General features: G+C 45.9%; 1 protein-coding gene across 1 annotated transcript in view; it reads left to right on the top strand.

Moving 5' to 3' along the window:
* The window catches only part of TRIM67 (tripartite motif containing 67), a 161,975-nt gene that overhangs the window by 31,342 nt on the left and 105,549 nt on the right, over positions 1 to 25,084 (top strand). The window contains 1 exon segment of the mRNA XM_030195210.1: positions 16,914 to 17,009. Within this exon segment, the coding sequence (XP_030051070.1) occupies positions 16,914 to 17,009 (96 nt within the window).

Below are 25,084 nucleotides of genomic sequence, written 5' to 3' on the forward strand. Positions count from 1 at the left end.
GTCCAGTTGACTTCTGGGTAGCAGCCTGAAGGGTCTTCTGGTACCCCCCCTCAGGACTCTTCCCCAGAGCAATGGCAGCCCCCCTCCAGATTTTGATCCCAGCTTCCTCCCTCTCTCCCTATCCCTTGCAAAGAGAAGTAGGCCCAATAAGACTCCACCCCCACCCCACCAACCTCTGTAAGCCACCTGCTCCTGCCGCCAAATGGCTGCCATAATCTCTAGAGGCAGCCTCACGGTACTAGCTAGCACTGTTCCCTCTAAGCTGAGCGAGAGTACTCCAACTACATTGCTACCAGTAGGGGATGGTGCTTCAATATTGTGTTTTCAATTACTAGAGGCAGGCAGGTTCCATGGAGTCCTGAGAGCTTCCTGTCCCTCAATGTTGAAAATATAATAGTGAAACAGCATCCCCCACTGGCAGGACTGTAGATGGAGGACTCACGCTCAGTTTAGAGGGAACCGTGCTAGCTAGTACTGCAAGATTGCTGCTAGAGGTTGCAGTGGCCATTTTGAGGCCAGAGTTGTGATGGGCAAGTGGGCATCATTCCTGCTCTTTGAGCCCCTAGACCACCAGGGATAGTAAAGGTATGCCCAGAGGGGCTTATGGGGGTTGAGAGTAGGGGTGGGGGCCTTATTGGGCCTATTTCTTCCCTTTGGGTGTTAGCAAGGGAGGGAGGGGGAATCAGAATTGGAGGGAGGTGAACTGCCCAAATACCCTTATGTGGGATCCAGCCAATATTCAGCTGGGATCTGCATAAGTGTCTTACGCGGGTCCCGACTTAATATTAGCTGGGACCCACATAAGAGCTGGCAGCCTGACAACATCTGGTCAGACCTGGATATTTAATGCCAGAGCCCAGACATGGGTCAGCACTGAATACTGGGGCCTAATGTTGCCCACGGCAGTCTGCATTTAAAATATTACTGACCACAACCAGCAGCTTATTGACCAGAATAAAAATAATCCTGCATACATCCTCAACCTCTTAAGCCTACCTTCTGAGCCCCCCCCCCCCCCCCCCCCCCCCCAGTTTTATTCTACTATAACTGCTGCATGATCTGAAATTGTAATGGCTCCCATCCTTGCCCTCTCACTGCTGAGACGGCAATGGTTCCCATTCCTACTGTCTTACCGTTTGGAAAATACGTTTGAAAACCACACATAATCCAGCCTCAAGTAGCTATTGTGAGGATGTGAGTAGAAGGTAAATTCCAATGCCTCTGGGTTTGACACATGCCATATATTGTGCAGGCTAGATTTTTTATTTGGAATCCAGAGAGACTTGGTAATACAGAACCACATGAATATGAGCCACACTATTACCACAACACAGTGATAAATAGGTTAAAATCTTTATTAAAATACCCAATGTGGCCAGATTTTGCCCTTAGACAGCACAAGGTGTAAGAATCACAAACTAAGGGCTGCTTGGGGGGGGGGGGGATTTTATGTTTTTATGTTTTATGTTTATTTGTAAGGATAATCTATATTGTACCAAAGAGTTATAGTATAAGTGTTCTTTTTGTATTATATGGTTTGTTTTTGAATGTTTAATAAAACAAAAACAATAGATACACAAATAGAAATACTTAAAAACAAACTCTTAATAAATAAATACATTCATATAAATCATAAAGACATAAATCAATCATACAAACAAAAATAATTCAAGGTCAATACATATAATTTTTCACATGACATATATTTTTCATTTGAAATTCAAAAACCCAGTTTCACACTACCTGTGTAAATTCCAAACAGGAATACAGAGCTTAATGATCTGTAACTTTACTTTGGCAAAAAAACACACCAATAAATGTGGAGAAAAACGGGGGAATTCAGTAATGCCACCCAGCCAGCCCAAAAGTCAACGGGCAATAAGGCATGAGCCCGGCGCAGCATCATATGGCCCCCGAAAAAAACTCTACACACATCAATGTCCAAAAATATCAAAATATAAATATAACTATTCCAAATGGACAAGCAGCAGATCATTGCCTGTTTCCAAAGACGAGATACAGAGAATATCTGTCTCAGAAAAATATACTGCTTTACAATATGTTGCTGTGCTGTGCTGAGTTACTGGTTACTTATCTTGACTGCCAACACAATGGTGTCTCTTGCTCAATCAGTAGCTCAATTGATAGCTCAATCCGAACCCAACAGGGAAGTTCCCGTTTCGCCGTCGCTGCTTCAGGGGTTTAAACACATTTGTAAAGTCTCCACATTTGTTCTCATCTGCTCACAATCGAAAGAATCCGCACATTCTCCTATCTCGAGTGCTGTACTCCAAAAGATGAGCCTGTAACTGCCCCACAGATACTTTCAATTTATTCATCGGTGACGTACCACTCCACTATGTCTGAGAGCCAATCCATAACCAGTAAAAAAGCCTCACGTCATCTTTTGAACTGACCAATCCATGGCTATTTGAAAATCAAACATTCTTCAGACTATATCAGAAAAATGCAGACCATTCTACTCTGATGTTTAATCCAGCTGGCTCCATAGTATTGAAATAAAAGATCCACTTCTGCTCAATTTGTCGCAACCGTCTGCTTAAATCACCTCTTCTTTGGGTGGATGGTAAATGTTCCAAAACCGTGCAGCGTAGATCATCGAATCCATGTTTAGCGATTTCACAATGATTAACCATCGGGGCTTCATGTTTCTTCAACTTCAAACAAGAACGATGTTCCATTAAACATGTTTTTAAAGGTCTTGTGATTTGACCAATATAAAGCAGACCACAAGGACACCTAATTAAATATATCACTCCCCTGGTTTCACATGATGTCTTTGATCTAAAAATGCATTTTTTGCCGGTATTGGGATGAATAAAAGCTTCACCCTCCTCCATAATATGGCATACAGTACAGTGGCCACATTTTTTTTATGAAAGCCCTTAGACCTACTGTTCTTTTTCTCGGTCCAAATGTCATTAGGGCTCAACATGTCACCTAGGTTATTACTTCTTTGATATGAAAACAGGATATTGGACTTAGTCAAAATCGGATGAGTTTTTAATAGCAATAGCATCTATGGGGGATGTTCAAGTATGCTCCTGAAAAAATTGCAAACAGCTCAGAATACAGCAGCCCGACTTATCTTTGGCAAGTCTAGATTTGACAGTTCGAGGCCGTTGCGCGAGCGGCTGCATTGGCTTCCTGTAAAGGATCGCATCGCCTTCAAAACCTGCGCATTGGTGCACAAAATCATCTATGGCGATGCCCCTTCCTACATGGACACTCTCATTAATCTGCCGCTCAGGAATTCCCGTAGGTCGGCCCGCTCGTACTTCAACCTCCACTACCCTGCCCCTCATGGCCTCAAATATAAGACCACCTATGGCTCCCCTTTTCCTTACCTCAGCACTCAGTTGTGGAACGGGTTGCCTCGAGAGGTCAAATTCACTTCTGATCACCCGACCTTCAAGAAGCGACTCAAGACCTTCTTCTTTGGCAGTGCATATGCTAAAAGCCCTACAGGTGCCGTCAGGGCCTTGCCTAGGGTCTCCGGCGCCCCCCTGCAGTTGGCTCCGCTCCGCTCCCCCCCCCCCCCGAAAACGATCGCTACACTACCTGCCCTCTTCTCCCCAGATCCTTTTCCTTTTTTTTTGTTTAAATTTACCTCTGTCTGGCGGCAGCATAGCGTTAGTGAGAAGGAGGCGGCGCTCCCCCGCCCCGACGTGTCAGTCTTCCCTTCGCTCAGTGTCCCGCCTTCTTCTGACGTCATTTCTGATGTTAGAAGAAGGCGGAACTGAGCGAAGGGAAGACTGACACGTCGGGGCGGGGGAGCGCCGCCTCCTTCTCACTAACGCTACGCTGCCGCCAGACAGAGGTAAATTTAAACAAAAAAAAAGGAAAAGGATCTGGGGAGAAGAGGGCGAGGTAAGCATGGTGCGGCGGGGCGCCCCCCAGAGGATGGCGCCCTCCTGCCATGCTTACCTCGCTTACCGTGTTGGCACGGCCCTGGGTGCCGTACCCTTTTAGCCCACGACTCCTTTCTTGCTGATTTATCTCCTCCCCTCTCTTCCTCCTTCGTTGTTTCTCTTCTCTCCTGTGACCTTGTCTACTGTACTTTGTACTATTGTTGCTTATTAATTATTGAATGCCACATTGAGACTGCCTATGGGTGGAAATACTGTGGGATATAAATGTCATAAATAAATAAATAAATAAATAATATTAATAATAGAGCAGCCAAACGAGCTTGGCACAATCCTAGAGAAGATCTTTTGAAATATAAAGCGGTTCAACAACAAGAGGATCTAATACCTCCAACATTGAACAAACTCCTTGACTCTGTCCTGGGAGAGGTAATTTCCATTGGGTTTAGCACCCCCAATCATCTTGAAAAATTGGCTCCTATGGTCTGAGCTAGAGCCATTCCTCTTCTCTGGAATCCCCCTCAAGTATTACAGCCATGCCAGAAATCTCTGGGAGGATCCTTGTTTGGGGCCTTCCCGTTCTGTTCTGCCAGAGGGCTTTTGACTTCCTACTCTCTGCTTGAGCCCTGCCTTTCTGGCCACATAGGCTAACATCCCTATTCTTAAGGTGGCTCTGCTTCAGTGAGAAAGTGTTCTTAAGGAAACCGTTCCTTGTACCACCCACTCCCTCACAAGGAGAAAGAGGAACCATAATCACAGATAAAGGACCCTGCCGAAGAAGACACAAATTCATAATGAGAAGGTTGGAGAGATAGTAACTAGCCAACGCAATGTGGTAAGACTGGCAGTGAGTTGCAAGGGGGCATATGGAGGAGACTAATAGAAAGACAGCAATATTGGGAAAGACTAGAGGATAAGACTAAGAAAGGCCAGAATGAATGCCATCTAGGCAGTTTGGCAGCTTGGTGGGCATGGAAGGGGCATGCAGTTGACAGAAAGCTTGGTCTCCTTCTGAGTTGAAGAGCTGCTGAGTGGATGATGCACAGCAGTAGTTGGGGAGAGAATGCAAAGCAATTAAACACTTTTGACTGTTGATCATTTTAAAGGGGAGGGGGAAGCTGCTTGAGGACGGTGACACAGCTGGATTATAGAAAGCACACTGGTGGGGTTGGGTTAAGGGGGGACTCACCATGGAAGAGGAAGTGCGGCTAGTTTGGGCTGTCCCTAGGTATTCTGAGAAGATGTTTTTTTTTTTTGTTACATTTGTATCCCGCACTTTCCCACTCATGGCAAGCTCAATGCGGCTTACATGGGGCAATGGAGGGTTAAGTGACTTGCCCAGAGTCACAAGGAGCTGGGTCCTGAATTAAGTACCTGTCCTGTAATACTAATTATTTGCAGTTTTGGAGATTTCAACTAAATGTATAATTCTTTTCTCTTTTTCTGGCAAAATAATAAAACAAAAAAACCTCTAGAATACAACAACCACAAAACCCAGCTCAAGGGTCTCACTATTTATGCACTGCTTCATCATGCTGAATATCTTCTCACCAAGCAACAGAGCCCTGGCTGGGCTAGATACGGGTGACATTTCCTTCAGCCTGAACTATATAGAGAAAAAGGCACTGATGTGATTCAGTGTGGAACAGGGAGTGCAAAATAGTGCTTAGCTGTTTGTGTCTGAAAAGGGCATGCCTTACCCCACTGTAAACTGCCAGTTTTCAGGTTAGGATGTTATGGTCATATAATGCAATGCTAATAATATGCCCCTAATGACGACTGAACATTCTTATAAGACTAGTTTTTTGGATTGTTGGATTGGATTGTAAATATGGAATTCAAAATAATAATATAGTTGCCTTAAACAATACTTGGTGTACAGATTAGGTTTGCTCTAATTTTTGTATGGCCTCTGCTAACCATTGTGCCTGTGAACATTCATTTCTGCATATGCTGTAAGCATCCTCTATTTTGCTTGGAGAACTGTACTACACTTTGCCTGTGTGTGTGTGAGAAGCAATTATTGGGCAGTTTGAAGAGGATAACTGTCTGATAAATAACTGAAATGATGTGGAAAAAGTTTTTTTTTTAATAGAAGAACAGATCTGCTTCTTGCAATCAATTTACAATTCCTTCCCTCCCTTCTTTTCACCTCTCAGTCTTTCATGAGACCAGTTTCAGTTTTCTAGGACTGTCCCTTCGGAACTCTCTCCCACCTTGCATCCATTTAGAACTCTCCTATCCCAAATTCAAGACTTTACTCAAGATCCACCTGTTTACTGAATCCTTTGGCTCATACACATAATTGTCTGCCTTCCTTATGTATCTGCTCCCTAATTGCTTTTATATTATTAACCTCATAGTTGCCATATGGACAATTTGTGGTATATCAAATGCTTAAAATAACTAACTAAATTATGTTCCATGTATGTTACCATGTATATATGCACCTGAATGCAATGCCATTTGTAATCCTGTTAACCGGAAATGGCAACCGCCATTACGTCAAATGTAAGCCACATTGAGCCTGCAAATTGGTGGGAAAATGTGGGATACAAATGCTACAAATAAATAAATAAAAATAAATGGTTGGCTGGTCCCACCAACCCCCCCCCCCCCCCCCCAAAAGACATTAGAGTCTTCCTTAGCACTGTGCAATACAGGCGAAGGAGGTTTATTGTGGTTAACACTCTTGAAATCCTGCTTTCATTCCTGACAGAAGACCAGAGGGTGATATGGAAGAGATAAGTGATACATACTGACACTGCCATGTACTGGGCTGCTGTCTCCTGCCTTGTCCTGAAACTCCTGTTCCTGTGTTTCCTGTGGCCAAGCCCTTCCTGCTGATGTTAGTTCAGACTTCTGACAAATTGTGGCCTGAAGCAGATGGCAGGTCCACCTGTGGGCGAACTAGGGGTGCCAACTACATCCAGTCCTGGGCTCACCCCATTGCATGCAGTGGCTTGTGGTTCTTATTTCCCCATTGGATTGCATAAGAAAAGCAAGGCTACAAGTTACTGCATGTATTAGGATAAGCCCAGGACTGGATAAACCCTGTTGGGCGAATCTGGATCTAGTTGGCAACCCGATTGTTTCTAAATGAGTTCAGCTGTAACTCATAATTTATTGTAAGCCGTACTGAGCTCAAGGTTGGACAGTCTTTAAGATTACTGTTTGTCTTTACCTTTCTGTTTTTTTGATTATTCAGTCATTGAGGTTTTAGTTGTAGACCTGTGCTTTAATTTTACTAATTTTCCTTGCATATTGTTATTAATTGATATTATTGTGTTATATATTTAAATTTGTTTTATTATTCTATGTCATCTTTCTCCTCCCCTAATGAAAGCATAAATTCAGGCAGTACATTTATGCATATTTATCCTCAGTTTACTGAGCTGCGTTAGCGGCTGGCTGTGCGCTAATGCCGACACAGCCCATTCACTTTGGGTTGTGTCGGTATTGCAGCGTGGCTTAGTGAACAGGGGGGGGGGGGGTTAATATGCAACTATTTATTGTAGGTTTGAAAAAAAAAAAGTTAATTGCTTTGATTTAAAACAAGGTGTTTTTTTTTAAAGGATGGTCTATAAATGTGAAAGGAAATGAAAATCAATGAAAAGGTATCAAAGTGTAGTGTGGTCTGCACTTTTTCTTTAATCAGTGTTATTGTCTTCCCATGCACTACTGACATCTATGAAAGCCAATAACTGTGCTGACAAACACTCTATTGTTCCCCAATGAACAAACATAACCCAGTAGCAAACACTCTGTCTCCTGTAGGATAAAATCGTCAAACCAAAAAATTAATATTGGATTCCAACACATCAAAGCAGCCACTTCACACTGTAAAGGAGCCAATTCTCTATTTGTAATCACAAAATTATCTTTCTGAGGCAAGAATCCAATGCAATATTGGTAACATATTGCTAGCATATCTGGATTTAAAAAAGGTTTGGACAAGATCCTAGAGTAAAAAAGTCCGTAGCTTGCTATTGAGATAGACATGGAGAAGCTACTGTTTGGCCTGGGATTGGTAACATAGAATGTTGCCACTATTTGGGTTTCTGCCAGGTACTTGTGACCTGAATTGGCCACTGTGGGAAGCAGGATATTGGGCTAGATGGACCATTGACCTGACCCATTATGGCTATTCTTAGGTTCCTATGATATTCAGTAGCACTCTCTGCTGCATAGCAGGGGCATAGCCAGACCTTACGGTAGGAGGGGGCCAGAGCCCGAGGTTGGGGACACATTTTGAGTGCCTCCCTGCCGCCACCCCCCCACTGTCACGCCTCGCTTTGTCTCACCTCCCCCCACCACCACCGCCTCACACCTTCTCGCGCCCCCCCTCGCCTCGCAAATACCTTTGCTGGCGGGGGTCCCCAACCCTGCTCTTCTTGCTTCTCCTGTCCTGTGCACACTGATGCTCCTTCTCAGTTTCACATAAAGGAGTGTCAGCGTGTACAGGGCAGGAACAAGGCTGTGCTGGAGATGGCGCTGAAGAAGGCTTCGGTTGACGGGGTTTGGGGACCCCCACCAGTCAAACCAGGGGCCTGGATATAATTTGCAGGGGCCCAGGCCCCCGTGGCCCCCCTGTAGCTACACCCCTGCTCATAGCCACTCAGTGGGATTCAACCTTGAGGATGGTGTGCAGTTCTGGTTACCATATCTTAAAAAAGATATGTGAGAACCTGAAAGGTGCAGAGAAGGGCAACCAAAATGATTGGGAATGGAACAGATCCCTTTTAAAGAAAGACTCTATAGATTAGGGTTCTTTAGCAGAGAGAAACGATGACTGTGAAGACATATGAAGAGTGCTGTGGGAACACTTATTTATTCTTTCCAGTAGTACTAGGACTGGAGAACATACCATAAAATTATCTAGCAGCAATTTAAAAACAGTATTATTTTTTCAGTCATTGGAAGATTAAACTATAGAATCTGCTATCAGAAATGTAGACAAGACTAGTAATTTAGCTGAGCTTTTAAAAAGGGGGTGTTTGCAGAGCTGCCAAGAGACTGAACTGGACCCGGGGCAGAATTGTCATCGCTGCCGCCCCCCCCCCCCCAAATCATTATTGCCGCCGCCCGAAATACCTTGGCTGACCCCGCCAGCTGCAGGCAGCACGGCTCCTTCCTCTGCCCAGCATTGCCTGCCTCTGCAGCTGAATTCCTCAGATTGCATATGCTCAGTCTCAAAGCAGCATGCGCGGCCTGAGGGACTAGCAGCTGCTAGGCAGGCAATGCAAGGGGGACCCGGCGCTGGAGTTTTCTCTCTCCTGCTCCTGGTCGGATGTGATCACCCGGTTCCCATCAGGACCAGGAGAAAGAGAGAGACCTCTACGCCGGGCCCTCCCTGGAGGCCCAGCCCGGGAAATTTTGCCCCCCCTCTCGGCGGCTATGGGAGCTTGAATAAGTTTCTAGGGGCATTTCTGTTAACTCATTGTTTCCCAATCCTCCTCATGAGGCACTTCTAGCCAATCAGGCTTTCAGGATATCTGTAATGAATATGGAAAACAAAACAGCAGATCAGTGAAAAATATATAAAAACTTTATTAATAGTACCATATATCAGGAATGTTGCCCGACACAGGACGTGTTTCGCTCAGAAGGGCTGCGTCAGGGGCTAAAGTAATAAAACACACAAAGTGACAAATATGAGAGATAATGTAACAACAATAATAATAAAAAAATGTATAAAAACAATAGTATTACATAATGACTGAAAAACCATGACCAAGACAACATACCCATATTAAAATACTTAAAAATATACACACATATAGTTAGCAATGATATGTAAAAATATATAGACATATATATATATATATATATCAATGATCTAAAAATATCCTATATATTAATTTGCACCTCCAACATTCTATGTCTGGATGCCTGGGTTCGTAACACAATTCCCGTTGGTCCACCCTCATGTCTAAACGTGATGATGGCAGAGAGCGGATCAGTGAGAGGGAAGGGAAGCCAGCACCAGCCAGCCACAGAATGTTGGAGGTGAGGATAGAATCGTGGGAGAATCGCCCCCCTCCCTCCCTCCCTGTCCTCTGAGTTTCAGGCTCCCCTCTCCTCTGAGTTCCATGCCTCCCTCCCTCTCTCTCCTCCGAGTTCCAGGCCCCCTGTGTCTCCTCCAAGTTCCAGGTCCCCCTCCTTTCCTCCCTCTCTCTCTCCTCCGATTTCCAGGCCCCCGCTCTCCCTCCCTCTCCTCCGAGTTCCAGGCCCTCTCCCTCCTAGTTCCTGGCCCCCTCTTCTCCCTCTCATCCGAGTTCCAGGCCCCCTCCCTCTCCTCCATGTTCCAGGCCCCCCTCTCTCTCCTCCGAGTTCCATGTCCCAGACCCCCACGCCTCCCTCTCTCTCTCTCTCTCCCCTCCCGCCCTCATTTCCTGTTTCTGGAAGGGCGGGATCAGAGGCAGAGCTGAGAGAAAAGGGAAGGCAGGCTGAAGCACCATGCCTGCTTGCCTTTCACTGCTGCCGCCGGACCCCGAGGTTAGAACTTTTAAATTCTGGGCTGCACGCAGGAAGGCGAGGGGCAGGCGGAGGACTGGGAGAAGAGGGCGGGCAAGGCACGTCGGGTTAGCACTCGGAGGAGAGGGAGGGAGAGGGGAGGGGGGCCTGGAACTCGGAGGAGAGGGGGGCCTGGAACTGGGAGAACATGGGGGGAGGGAGGAGGGTGATTCTCCTGCGATTCTATCCTCACCACCTGTGGCTGGTTGGTGCTGGCTTCCCTTCCCTCTCACTGATCCGCCCTCTGATGTCATCACCTTTAGACTCAAGGGGGGACCAATGGGAATTGTGTTATGAACCTAGGCATCCAGACGTAGAATGTTGGAGGTGCAAATTATTATATAGGATTATGGTTTACCATGTCAAATGCACTAGACATGTTGAATTGGAGAAGGATGTTTTTGCCTGTTGCTATTTCCTGCTTGAATTTGGCTAGAAGAGTGAGTAATACTGTTTCCGTGCTGTGGAGGGAAAGGGAAAGGGGACTTGATATACCGCCTTTCTGAGGTTTTTGCAACTACATTCAAAGCGGTTTACATATATTCAGGTACTTATTTTGTACCAGGGGCAATGGAGAGTTAAGTGACTTGCCCAAAGTCACAAGGAGCTGCAGTGGGAATCGAACTCAGTTCCCCCGGATCAAAGTCCACTGCACTAACCACTAGGCTACGCGAAAGCCTGACTGTGATTCGTGTAATATTGAGAATTTGTTTATGTAATCTGTAAGTTGTTTGGTTACCATGCTTTCCATCAGTTTGACCACCAATGGGATAGATGCTACTGGACAGTAGTTAGTGATTTCGTTTGTATTTTTCCTTGGTATGTTTTGGTATTGGGGTGAGTAGGATATTGCCATTTTCCTTAGGGAAGAGGCCTTGCTGAAGCATGTAATTTAGTTGGGATGTGAGGTCTGCTATGAAGCAGTCAGGGGCGGATTTCATTAGGTAGCTGGGACAAGTATCTAGTTTACAGTGAGTGTTGGAAAACCTACTAATCGCCTGGGTAACTGTTTCGACGGTAAGGAGGGCGAAGTTTAACCAGGTCCGATCTGCCGGGTATTGTCCAATGGTTGGGTCCAATTCATTAAGGAAGTTTTCAATGTCGGTGTTGTTCTGAGGTAGCGTGTTGCGTAGGTTTACAATTGTTTTTATTGAAGTACTTCGCAAGTTTATCTGCAGATGGGATGTCTGTATTCGTGGTAGTGACCAAATTGGTGTCTAGGAGTTTGTTCATGAGTTGGTATAATTTCTTCTTGTCTTTGTAATCTGTCCCTATTTTGGTTTTATAGTATGATCTTTTGGCCTGTCTTATTGCGTATTTGTATTTTCTTTGTATGTTTCCATGTGTTGAATGTATGTTCATCTTTTGTTTTATTCCATGCTCGTTCGAGTTTCCTGGTTTGTGTTTTTAACTTTTTCAGTTCATCGTTGAACCATGGTGTTGAGTTATGCTTGTAATTTCGTAAGGGTGCAATTTCATCTAGTATGCTTTTGCATCTTTTGTCCCATTCTATGCGGTAGTTTATGGAGTCTGTTTGTGTTGCCCATTCATTATTTTATATTAGTTGCCAGAATGTTTTCATGTCTACTTGACCTCTTGTGCTGTAGGATGTGTGTTCTTCGTTGTATACCCTTCTTCCGCCAATGTAGGGATAAGTTTAGTTTGTAGTGGTCAGTCCAGGGTGTCTCTGTCCATTTCGTATATGTTATTGTAAGGTTCTGGTCTGTTGAGAGTTTGTGTGAGATGAGATCAAGTGTGTGCCCTTTGATGTGGGTTGCTTGCATTTGTGGCCATTTGAGATCGCATAAACGGAGAAATTACTTACATTCTCGTGCGTTGATAGAGTTTGGGTCTTCTAAGTGAAAGTTGATGTCTCCTAGTACTAGTGTATTGGAGTTGGTTACACATGTGTTTGAAATGAAGTCCATGAAGTTGGTCTGGCCTTTGTTCCAATTACCTGGAGGTCTGTAAAACAAGACACAATTCAAATGATCGCGTAGGGTTTTGTTGTGGATTCTGATTGGGGCAATTTCAAGTTGAGGTGTTATGGACTCAGCAGTGGTTTCGGTGGTAAAGTGGGACCAATAGATTAGTGCTATGCCTCCGCCTCTCTTTTCTTTTCTGATCCAGTGTGTGATTTTGTATCCTGGAGGGCACAGGTCTCAGATTATAGGGTCCTTTTGGTCATGGATCCAAGTTTCAGTGAGGAAGAGTAGGTTGAGGTTTTCTGACATGATCCAGTCTGTTAGTATTGCTGTTTTATTTACAGCAGATCTGGCGTTGACGTAGCCCACTTAGATTGTTTGGAATGGGTCTTCTGTGTTTGGTGTTAAGTGGACTTTTGTTAATTGTCATTTCTTTGTTGAGGTGAGTTTGTTTGGGCCCTTCTTTCTCTTCTGTTGTGGTTGTTTGCATTTAAGTGTTCTTACTTTGTTTAGGTTGTTCTCAGTTTGGTGAGGTGTGGTGTATTTGATCAATCTATGATGATTGTGTAGTATGGGTATGATGTTGTTTTCTGCAAGTGGGGTGGTTAGTGTTAAGTGGATCAGTGTTAAGGAGTAGATTATTAGGAGTAGTTTGAGGGCATTCATTATGGTATATATTTCCTGTGGTTACTATTAAGACCGTGTTGCCCCAATCTGTTCTCCTCACAAGCCTGCCTTCTCCGGTTGATCAAATGCAGTGCAAAAGGCACGCCCGTCCTGCTGAAGGTGTCTTCAGTTCACTAGCAATTATTCAGTTTTTACTTTGGTTTTTACTGTCAGGCTTTTCAAGTCTTGTCAGTTGTAAAGTCTCAGTATCTTGAAACATAATAGGCACTTTACTCATGGTCTGGTGATCGGACGCGTTGCCCAGGGCACAAAGACTCTGCAACCCTGGGAGCTGTGTCTGTGTTGGAGGTAGACACCAGAGGGGGGGTAGCAGCCTCAGGCTGCCACTACTGCTTTGCTCTGAGCCCCTCGGAGCCTGTCTCCGGGGCCTCCGCTGCATTGCCTCTTCTCCTCTTGTCGCTGCTGCTGCACTCTGGTCTCGGTGCTGTTGACTGAGCCCTCGGCGGCCTCGGCGGTTCCCTACGAGAGCATCCTCACGCCTCCATAACTCCCAATATATCTCATGCGTATTTCACAGAAGGTGGGATGCGGCAGGAAGAAGGACCTGTGGCCAGCACAGCAGCCTCTCTCAATCACTGCTGCTGGGAGGGGGAGGGTGCTGTGGTGGCATGGGGGGGGGGGGGGGCAGCCCTGCCAGTGTATACAACTCTATCTCATGCATATTTCTTGTGCCTTAAAATCTTACTGGCCGGGTGCCCATCCAGGGGAAGGTTTGGAAACACGGCATTAGCCATTATTTAGCCGCATAACTTTAGGAATCTCCAATTCTCAGTGAGTACCATGGAAAAGATTTCCCCATCTGGGATCTGGTGGGACTCCAGGTGACCCAGACTAGCAGGTTTGACTCCATGGATCACTGATCTCATTCAGCTTTAAGTCTTTATATCAAGAGGGTATTGACCTTTCTTCAGTGGCTAAATGCAGGGCTGCTATTTCGGTTATATCAAACATTTTTAGCCCAATGAATGTAGCGCTATCTGATGGCTATTTATCAGACCCAGACAATTTTGTAGTCCTTGAAGACTGAAAGGAAAAAACGCTGCTTTTAGGTTTCACTCTGACAAATATTTAGGCTAATAGTTCTTAACCCGGCAAGTTGGAATTTCAGGGTATCCAACATGAATACGCATGAGATATTTTGGCATGCATTGCCTGCCTGCCTTCTTTCTTTCTTTCTTTCTTTCTTTCTTTCTTTCTTTCTTTCTTTCTTTCTTTCTTTCTTTCTTTCTTTCTTTCTTTCTTTCTTTCTTTTCTTCTCTCTCTCTCTCTCTCTATATATATATATATATACATAGTGTAAGGAATATGCCGAAAGGAAGAGGGACCCCAGCTACCCACCGGAGAAAAGAGAGCCGGAGGGTAGGAGGGAAGACCCTAGGGATGCTCCGGTTTTGCCCAAAAGGGACATAAAGATGGGAAACTACAACTCCCAGAAGGCCACAGGAGAGCTCCGGGGGAGGAGAAGTAGGGTGCAGAACCAAGGAGCTCCAGAAGAGGGCCGCCAGGGAAAAGGAAAAGCTGATTCTCCCACCTGGTGGAGGAGGTGGTGGAACCGGTGGCAGGAGAAGGAAAAGCAGCCTAGCAGAGTTAATGAAGAAAAGTGTAATCAGCTGGAAAAGGGGTGGGGGGAGGAGAAAATGGACTGGGCTACTGAAGGAGGAGGAGGGGAGAATGAACCAGAGGCGATGGAGCAAGAGGAGGCTGAGCTGGTCTTAGAGGAACCCATGGAGCTCTTGGCTATGGCTCAGCCAGCACTGGAGGTATAGGGGAGAGGCCTGGGTCAAAGCGGGAGGAGGTCAGGAGAATAGAGACTGACCTAGAGGGTGGGACCCAAGGCTTTGAGCCCGCGCAAAGCCTAGCTCCATTGAACTGTGCTGAGAGAAGCCTGGCTGTAATTGGACTGTGTTAGAAACAGCCTGACTTTATTGAGCTGTGCTGAGAGAAGCCTGGCTGTACTTGGACTGTGTTTGAAACAGCCTAGCTCCATTGAACTGTGCTGAGAGAAGCCTGGCTGTAATTGGACTGTGTTAGAAACAGCCTGACTTTATTGAGCTGTGCTGAGAGAAGCCTGGCTGTACTTGGACTGTGTTTGAAACAGCCTAGCTCCATTGAACTGTGCTGAGAGAAGCCTGGCTGTAATTGGAAGGTGTTAGAAACAGCCTGACTTTATTGAGCTGTGCTGAGAGAAGCCTGGCTGTACTTGGACTGTGTTTGAAACAGCCTAGCTCCATTGAACTGTGCGGAGAGAACCCTGGCTGTAATTGGACTGGGTTTAAAACAGCCGAGGAGCTGTTGAAGAAAGGGGGGTTGGGTTGTCTAACCCAAAAACAGGCCCAAGAAAGAAGAAGAAACACATAAAGAGGAAAACAGAGAGCTCGGTGCTGGTGGTGAGGAGGCTTCACGGACTTAGCCAGTAGGATCCTTGTTTACAATAGGGAAATAGATATCATGCACATTGATGCTGGCTATTCTGAAAACCAGACTGTCAGACTGGCTAGGTTATCCAGCAGGACTTGCTTTGAGTTGAGAACCACTGCTTTCATCTTTTTTTTCAAGTGTTTCCACATCTCACTTTTTAGAGTAACTCAGAACATTTATTTATTGATCCAGTTAAGTACATTTCCTTCAATCCCGAAGTGGCCTAATAGTCTTAGTAGTATGTTGTGGTTTACCATGTCGAATGCACTCGACATGTTGAGTTGGAGGAGGAGTATGCTATTACCTATGGCTATCTCCTGCTTGAATTTGGCCAAGACGGTAACTAGGACAGTTTCGGTGCTATGATGGGATCGGCATCCTGATTGTGAATTATGTAGTATTGAAAACTTTTCCAGGTATTCCGTAAGCTGTTTAGTCACCAAGCTCTCCATTATTTTTACTACTAATTGGATAGATGCAACTGGGTGGTAGTTACTGAGATAATTTGTGCTTTTCTTGGCGTCTTTTGGTATTGGGGTGAGTAGGATGTTGCCATGTTCCTCAGGGAAGAGACCTTGTTGTAACATGAAGTTTAGGTGGGATGTGAGGTCTGCTTTGAAGTGGTCAGGGGCGGACTTGAGTAGATGACTGGGACATGTATCCAGTTTGCAGTGGGTCTTGGCGAACCTATGCGTTGCTTGTTTGACTGATTCAGTGTTGAGAAGTTTAAATGTTGTCCAAATTCGATCAGCTGGGTATCCATCGGAGGTTGGGTCCAGATCATTGAAGAAGATTTCGATGTCTGTGTTGTGGTGAGGGAGTGTACTGCGTAATTTTATTATTTTTTCGTTGAATGCAACAGCAAGGTTGTTAACAGGTTTGGCTCATTCTTGTCATATTACACCAATTTTAAGGGAGTTACATTGGCTGCCAATTAAGTTTCGTGTATAATTTAAAGTTCTTACTGTGATTTATAACATTTTGAACAGTGAAACATCTCCTGCAATTGTGGCTGCTCTGAAAATGTATCGATTAAGTCATTGTTTGAGATCTAGCGATAAATTATTGTTAAAGGTACCTTCGTTTAAACAAATTAGGCTTGATGTCTACCTGGCCTCTATGGTCCATGTCAAAGGTGCACCCCTATGGAATACATTGCCCTTTGATTCTGTTCTGTGCTTTAGACAATTTTTGAAGGCTCACCTATTTAATTTGGCTTACTGTAATTACGCATGTCATATCCTTTAGCACACTTCATTTCTATGCAGGTGATCTATTTTCTTGCAAGCTGTTATTTTGTATGGTGTTAGTATATTTTTATTACATGTTTGTTATAATGGTCCGTTTTTATATTTTATTATGCATATTGCTATGTACACTGCCTAGAACGTGGATAGTGCGGTTGATAAATCTTTGAAATAAAGATATAAAAGCAGTGTGCCTTCTCAGTGTCTTTAACATTTATTTTCTTTTACAGGAGCAGCTGTCTCAGGCTCTAAACGGTGTCTCAGACAAAGCGAAGGAAGCCAAAGACTTTCTGGTCCAGCTGAAAAATATATTGCAGCAGATACAGGTAACGTTATACCAGTGCTCACCCTCCTGATTCTATATAGTGTATACTTATAGAATACCCTCATTTACATGTGTAACTTAGAGGCCCTTTTACTAATGTTTAGCGCATGCTAACGGACTGTAACATACACTGAGGGGTCCTTTAACAAAGCTGCAGTAGAAGAGGGCCTGCGCTAGCATTAGCTTTTGTTTTTTTGACATGCGTTGAGGCCCCCTTTTACCACAGTGGGTAAAAAGCTGGCCATTTTGGGGGAAAAGAAATGACTGTGCGGTAAGTGAACCACTTACTGCGTGGCCATTTCGGTGGGGAGCCCTTGCTGTCACCCATTGAGACGGCGGTAAGGTTTCCTGCACTAACCCAGAGGTAAACGGGCAATGATGACCACCGGTTAAATTCCGGCACTACAAAAATCTAAAAAATTACTGTAGCACTGGAAATGGTGAGTGCTGGGGGTGGGACTACCACCAGGCTCCTGCAGTAGCCCGGCGGTACTTCCGAACTGGCGTGCAGCAAGCCCTTTGCTGTGCACCAACCCTTTAGTAAAAGGGCCTCGTAATTAGTTAATTGGCACTAAATTGGTGCTTAATTGGTGTTACGTATCAATACTTGGCCTTAACAAGCATTAATTTTTTCAAGTATTTGCATAACTGACTTATGCCCCTAGGGCTGGATTCTGTAAATGGTGCCGAAAATTAGGACCTGAGAAAAATTTGCCCTCAGTGCTATTCTATAAAGGGCAGGGCCGCCGAGGGTGGGGGCAGGGGGGCCATGATTCCCCAGGCCTGGCCTCCAAAGGGGGCCCAGAGCCAGTGTCTGTCTCTCTCTCCTGCTTCTGTGTGTTGGGACCCAGGTGATTGCATTAATGCGATTACCCAGAACCCGGATCCCAGCACAAGGAGCAGGAGGGTGACAGATCGAGGGAGGAACAGACGCAGGAAGGTAAGGGAGCGGGGGGGGGGGGGGGGGCAGCCCTGCCCCAGGCCCAGCTATGTCTCTCTGCAGCCCTGATAAAGGGTGCTTCGGGCTGAGTGTGTATTCTGGCACTCAGCTTTGGGAGTGAGCACTTATACCAACTGAAACCTGGTGTAAATCCTGACACACAACTTGAACGTGCATCCCCCAAATTCTATAACACTGTGCGTAATTCTTTAGAATGCCCTTGACCCACCCATGCCCCTCCCATAGCCACGCCCCCTTTTGGGTTGCACAGGACAGGATTTGGGTGCAGATCTTTCTAGAATTGTGCGTGGCCAGATCCAAGCACAAATCCAAATTAGAGTCAATTCATGTCAATAATTGATTATTAACAGCCAATTATTGATTAACAAGGGCTTATTAACGTATTTATTTGCACACAGATCTAAGGATTGCACGCAATTGCGGCCACCCAAATTTGAGTACCACTCATAGAATTCGGGGGCTGTTCTATAACCTTCTCGCCTAAAATCTATAGCACGCAATTGAAAAGGGGGTGTACACATGGGCGGGTCATGGATGTGATTGTGAGTTGAATGCAGTGTTTACAGAACAAAGTCATTTACACACCCAAGCACCTAACCAGTAGCGTACCAAGGGCAGGGCGGTGGGGGCATTCCACCCAGGGTGCAGGCAGCAAAGGGGTGCACATAGCAGTCGCACGGCTGTCAGCTCTGCCGGTCCCCCGCCCCCTCTGACATTACTTCCTGGTCCAGGGCAGGGGATCGGCAGAGCCGACAGCCATGCGACTGCTCCGTACACCCCCTTGCTAAGAGGAAGGGTAGTGAGGGTGATGCACTTCGAGGGGGGGAGGTGATGTGCTTCGGGGTGGGGGCGCAGTGACGACTCACCCTGGGTGGCAGCCAAGAGGTACACCACTGCACCTAACTTTAACTTATGCCTGCCATAGACCAGTAAATGGTCACAACTAAAGTTAGGTGCATTACTGCGGACTTACGCTGATGTTCTAAAATGATTTTAGAGCACAGTTTTGCCATTATAGAGTATTAGCTTAGCATATAATTTCTTTTTGGTGCCTAACTTTGTGAGCTTTATACAATTACCCTCATGTGTCTTGTGCATTGAATGGGCTGTGCCGGCATTGCCATGTGGCTTTGTAAATGGGGGGGTGGTCAGAGAGGAAAGAAAAAAAAATCAAGATATTTTTATAGAAAATATAGTAACATATAACATAGTAGATGACGGCAGAAAAAGACCTGCACGGTCCATCCAGTCTGCCCAACAAGATAACTCATATTTGCTACTTTTTGTGTATACCCTACTTTGATTTGTACCTGTGCTCTTCAGGGCACAGACCGTATAAGTCTGCCCAGCACTATCCTCACCTCCCAACCACCAGCCCTGTCTCCCAACCACCGGCTCTGGCACAGACCGTACAAGTCTGTCCAGCACTATCCCCACCTCCCAACCACCAGCCCTGCCTCCCGATCTTGACTAAGCTCCTGAGGATCCATTCCTTCGGCACAGGATTCCTTTATGCTTATCCCACGCATGTTTGAATTCCGTTACCGTTTTCATTTCCACCACCTCCCGCGGGAGGGCATTCCAAGCATCCACTACTCTCTCCGTGAAAAAATACTTCCTGACATTTTTCTTGAGTCTGCCCCCCTTCAATCTCATTTCATGTCCTCTCGTTCTACCACCTTCCCATCTCCGGAAAAGGTTCGTTTGCGGATTAATACCTTTCAAATATTTGAACGTCTGTATCATATCACCCCTGTTTCTCCTTTCCTCCAGAGTATACATGTTTAGTTCAGCAAGTCTCTCCTCATACGTCTTGTAACGCAAATCCCATACCATTCTCGTAGCTTTTCTTTGCACCGCTTCAATTCTTTTTACATCCTTAACAAGATATGGCCTCCAAAACTGAACACAATACTCCTGGTGGGGCCTCACCAACGACTTATACAGGGGCATCAACACCCCCTTCTTCTGCTGGTCACACCTCTCTCTATACAGCCTAACAACCTTCTAGCTATGGCCACCGCCTTGTCACACTGTTTCGTCGCCTTCAAATCCTCAGATACTATCACCCCAAGATCCCTCTCTCCGCCCGTACCTATCAGACTCTCCCCGCCTAACACATACGTCTCCCGTGGATTTCTATTCCCTAAGTGCATCACTTTGTATTTCTTCGCATTGAATTTTAATTGCCAAACCTTAGACCATTCTTCTAGCTTCCTCAGATCCTTTTTCATGTTTTCCACTCCCTCCGGGGTGTCCACTCTGTTACAGATCTTAGTATCATCCGCAAATAGGCAAACTTTACCTTCTAACCCTTCGGCAATGTCACTCACAAATATATTGAACAGAATCGGCCCCAGCACCGATCCCTGAGGCACTCCACTACTCACCTTTCCTTCCTCCGAGCAAATTCCATTCACCACCACCCTCTGGCGTCTGTCCGTCAACCAGTTCCTAATCCAGTTCACCACTTCAGGTCCTATCTTCAGCCCCTCCAGTTTATTTAAGAGCCTCCTGTGGGGAACTGTGTCAAAAGCTTTGCTGAAATCTAAGTAGATTACGTCCATAGCTCGTCCCTGATTCAATTCTCTTGTCACCCAATCAAAGAACTCAATGAGATTTGTTTGGCACGATTTCCCTTTGGTAAAACCATGTTGTCTCGGATCTTGCAACTTATTGGCTTCCAGAAAATTCACTATCCTTTCCTTCAGCATCGCTTCCATTACTTTTCCAATAACCGAAGTGAGGCTTACCGGCCTGTAGTTTCCAGCTTCTTCCCTATCACCACTTTTGTGAAGAGGGACCACCTCCGCCGTTCTCCAATCCCTCGGAACCTTTCCTGTCTGCAAGGATATATTAAACAAATCTTTAAGAGGACCCGCCAAAACCTCTCTGAGCTCCCTCAATATCCTGGGGTGGATCCCGTCCGGTCCCATGGCTTTGTCCACCTTTAGCTTTTCAAGTTGTTGATACACACTTTCTTCCGTGAATGGTGCTCTATCCACATCATTCTCAATTGTATTATTTCCAGTCCATTGCGGTCCTTCTCCAGGATTTTTTGTAACCTGGGTCTCACCGCCACTAGATCAGTTCTAACCTCTCAACTCGGGTCACAGGGACAAAAATCCTCCTTCATCACCACATTCTCACCCATTCCACTTTTTCCATTCAGCACAGTCCTCCCAATGCTAGTTTGGGTGGGTTAAGGTCTGGAATACAGATCCGTGGCCTTGGGAAATCAAATGTGGCTTCTTAATGAGGCCTTACCAGTTCTGGGAGCAAGCGTCCTCACTCCCGCTACAAAGAACCACACAGCAAACTCAACTTTATTGAACCTGCAAACCAATTTCTTTTATCTTCTTTGTGATTTTAGTATGTACACATTTATAAATACCGCCTGTCCTTTACCTTCCCAGGGGCTGGTAAATAAGCTGAGGCTGCTCCTGAATTTTACTCATCAAAATCCATTTCCCTCAGGCACAGATCCTTTAGGCTGTCCTTCTTCCAGAGATGCCAAGGGTGGCCCATCCCAATGCTGGAGATTGAAGTCCAAATGAGTGAGATTTTTCTCGCGAGCCCCAGCAATGTCTAAAACTAGTTCTGGCAGATGCACATTCCAAAAACTGATGTATTCCAATCAATAAATAGAAAATAAAATTATGTTTTCTGCATTTGTTGTCAGAGATGCCAAGGGTGACCCATCCAGAAGTGTGACATGTACCACCCCAATAAGTGAAATTGAAGGTCAATGAGTGAGGTTTTTCTCGCAGTGCATTCAATCTATAAATTTGAAATGGTGGTGAAGGGACTGAAGTCCAAAGAAGGGCTACTGGCTACACTTCTTGACATATTACATATTTTAAATTTAAACACAATTATTTCAAACACGAAACTACATACAAACCTATGGAAACAATTCAACTGTATTTAAAAATCCCTCATCTGGCAGTATGTCATGATTTAAACTTGATCACACACATGTCTGCTATAAAGACAACTACTTCAACACACAACAGATTCTGCAACAGTTTCTAAAACCCCCATCTGATGTTATAACAAACTAAAATTAGATGAGAACATAAGAATAGCCATACTGGGTCAGGCCAATGGTCCAGCTAGCCCAGTATCCTGCTTCTAACAGTGGCCAATTCAGGTCACAAGTACCTGGCAAAAACCCAAATCATGGCAACACTCCATACTACAAATCCCATGACAAGCAGTTGCTTCCCAAGTCAATAGCAGACTATGGACTTTTCCTCCAGGAACTTGTCCAAAACTTTTTTAAACCCAGATACGCTAACCATTGATACCACCTCCTCCGACAAAGAGTTCCAGAGCTGAACTATTCATTGAGTGAAAAAAGTATTTCCTCCTATTTGTTTTTAAAGTATTTCCATGTAACTTCCTCAAGTGTCTCCTAGTCTTTATACTTTTAGAATGAGTAAAAAATCGATTTACTTCTACTCGTTCTACACCACTCAGAATTTTGTAGACCTCAATCATATCTCCCCTCATCTATCTCTTTTCCAAGCTGAAGAGCCCTAACTTCTTTAGCCTTTCCTCATACGAGAGGAGTTCCATCCCCTTTATCATTTTGGTCGCTCTTCTTTGAACCTTTTCTAATTCCACTATATCTTTTTTGAGATACAGCGACCAAAACTGAACTCAATATTCAATGTGTGGACACACCATGGAGCAATATAAAGGCAGTATAGTATTTTTGGTCTTAATCACCATCCCTTTTCTAATAATTCCTAGCATCCTGTTTGCAGGGTCGCCGAGGGGGGGGGGCAGGGGGGCTAAATTCCCTGGGCCCAGGACTCCAAGGAGGGCCCTGCACCGGGGTCTCTGGCCCTCTCCTGCTCCCAGGCCGTCACAGTCCCCAGTCTCCACCTGCCTACCCTCAGCTCCCTTCTGTCTGCCACCCCGTCCCCTACATTTAAAAAAAATCTTGAAATCGGCAGCGCAGCGCCTTCTGTGTGAAAGCGGCAGATCGCCTTTGGCGGGCCTTCCCTCACTGTGTCCTGCCCTCCTCTGATGTAGCTTCCTATTTCCCTTCCTACCCCCATCTCCCTCCTTCATCTTTCTATCTCTGGATCCAGCACCTCCTTCAACTTTCTATACCTAGGTCCAGCACCTCTCTTTCCCTCTCCATCTTGCAGGTCCAGCGTCTGTCCCCTTTCCTTCCCCCTCCCAGTTCCAGCATCTGTCCCATTTCTTTTCCTTCAGTTCTTCCCCCTTCCCGATTCCAGCATCCCTCCCCTTTCTTCCCCTCCCTTCCTGGTTCCAGTGTCTGTCCCCTTTCTCCTTCCACTTTATCCTGGTCCAGCGTTTGTCCCCTTTTCTCCCCCTGCTAGTTGCAGCATCTGTCCCATTTCCTTTCCTTTCTCCCCCCTTCCTGGTTCCAGTGTCCCTCCTGTTTTCATATCTCTCCCTTCCCAGTTCCAGCATCCCTCTCCTTTCTTCCCCCCCCCTTCCAGCGTCTCTCCCCTTTCTCATCCCCCCCTTCCCAGTTCCAGTGTCCCTCCCCTTCTTGCCCCCCTTCCTGGTTACAGCATCTGTTCCCTTTCTCCTTCCACCAACTCCCTCCCTGCAGTCCCTGCCACTTTTCCCCCCTTGACGCTAGTAGCGGCACTGCTTCCATTGAAGCCTGCCTCAGGGCTTTGGGCCTCCCCTATGACAACATCCTACCCTCACTGAACCAACTTTCTGCTTCCATGAGGGTGGGTCGCATTACAGGGAAGGCCCAAAGCCCTGAGGTAGGTTGATTCAATGGAAGCAATGTTGCTACCTGGTCTGGCGGTATGGAAAAAAAACTGACAGGATTGGGGTGGGGGAGGAAGGACAGACACTGGAATCAGAAAGGAAGGAGGAGGAAAGGGGAGAGATACTTACCAAGCACCTCAGCCTGCCAGTGCTAGACTCCAAAGTCGCTTCCTCTCAGTGCATGCAAGGAGGGGCTTTGGCGTGTGAGCTGGAGTTGGGGGCCCAATGCATATGTCACAAGCAAAATGCATGTCACTTGGTATGTCTGTAGCCCTTATTGCCCCCCCCCCCCCCACACACACACACAATACAGCACCTGTATCCCTCGTTGCCCCCCCATACACAAACAATACAGCACCTATCTCCCTCATTGCCCCCACCATGCTGCATCTGTCTCCCTCCTTGCCCTCCCACCATCCAGTACTTGTCTCCCTCCTTGTCCCCCCCACCCCACCATGTAGCACCTGTCTCCTTCCTTGCCCCCACCATACAACATCTTGCTCCCTCCTTATTGTCCTCCCCCCTCCCCCGTGCAATCCAGACCAGTACCTCTTCTTTTAAAAGTTCTTGCCACGATCTATGAAATACTGGCACTCAACAAGAGCAGCTACTTTAGCCATTCCCAGGGCCTTCTCTCAGCAAGGGCGGTGTGCAGCTGAAGGAAGGCCCCCCCAGGATTGGCTGAAGCAGCTATTGCTGAGTAGCAGGCAGCTTCAGCCAATCCCATGGCCTTCCTTCAGCAAGGTCGGGACGCAGGCAGCTGAAGGAAGGTCCTGACTCCTGGCTGGGGATTGGCTGAAGCAACCTGCTATTTACTAAGAGTGCCGAGCCGGCACTGTGCAGATTTGTCAAAAAGAACTTTTAAAAGATGAGGAGAGGTACTGGATTGTGGGTGGCGGGGGAGGACACCAATGCGTGACATCGGGCCCCTTAAGCATGTGAGCTGGAGATGGGGCCCGAATCACGATTGCATGTTTGACACTCTAAATGCGTGTGACTTGGTATGTCTGTTCTTCCACCGATGCACTTCTTGAGCCGCACCCAGACCTTGAAGAGGCTTCTCTTGTTCTGGCTTCTGCTTTCAGGCTGGGTTCTGTTCAGAAGAATCCGCAGCCAAGCGGAGAACTCGAACTCTCCACGGGAAAACACAAGTGTAAGTGAGAGTGGGATGTTTGACCACGGAAATTCAAATCCTGGAGACAAGAATCTTAAAAAGCTTGTTTATTGATGAAAAGACTCGACACAACTGTTGTGTTTCGGCCGTCAGGCCTGCATCAGGAGTCTATAAAAACATACATATGCAAATAAAGAAAAATTAAGTAAAAACATAAACCATATATGATAAAAAA

The sequence above is a fragment of the Microcaecilia unicolor genome, chromosome 3, assembly GCF_901765095.1.
Source record: "Microcaecilia unicolor chromosome 3, aMicUni1.1, whole genome shotgun sequence".
Taxonomy (NCBI): Eukaryota; Metazoa; Chordata; class Amphibia; order Gymnophiona; family Siphonopidae; genus Microcaecilia; species Microcaecilia unicolor.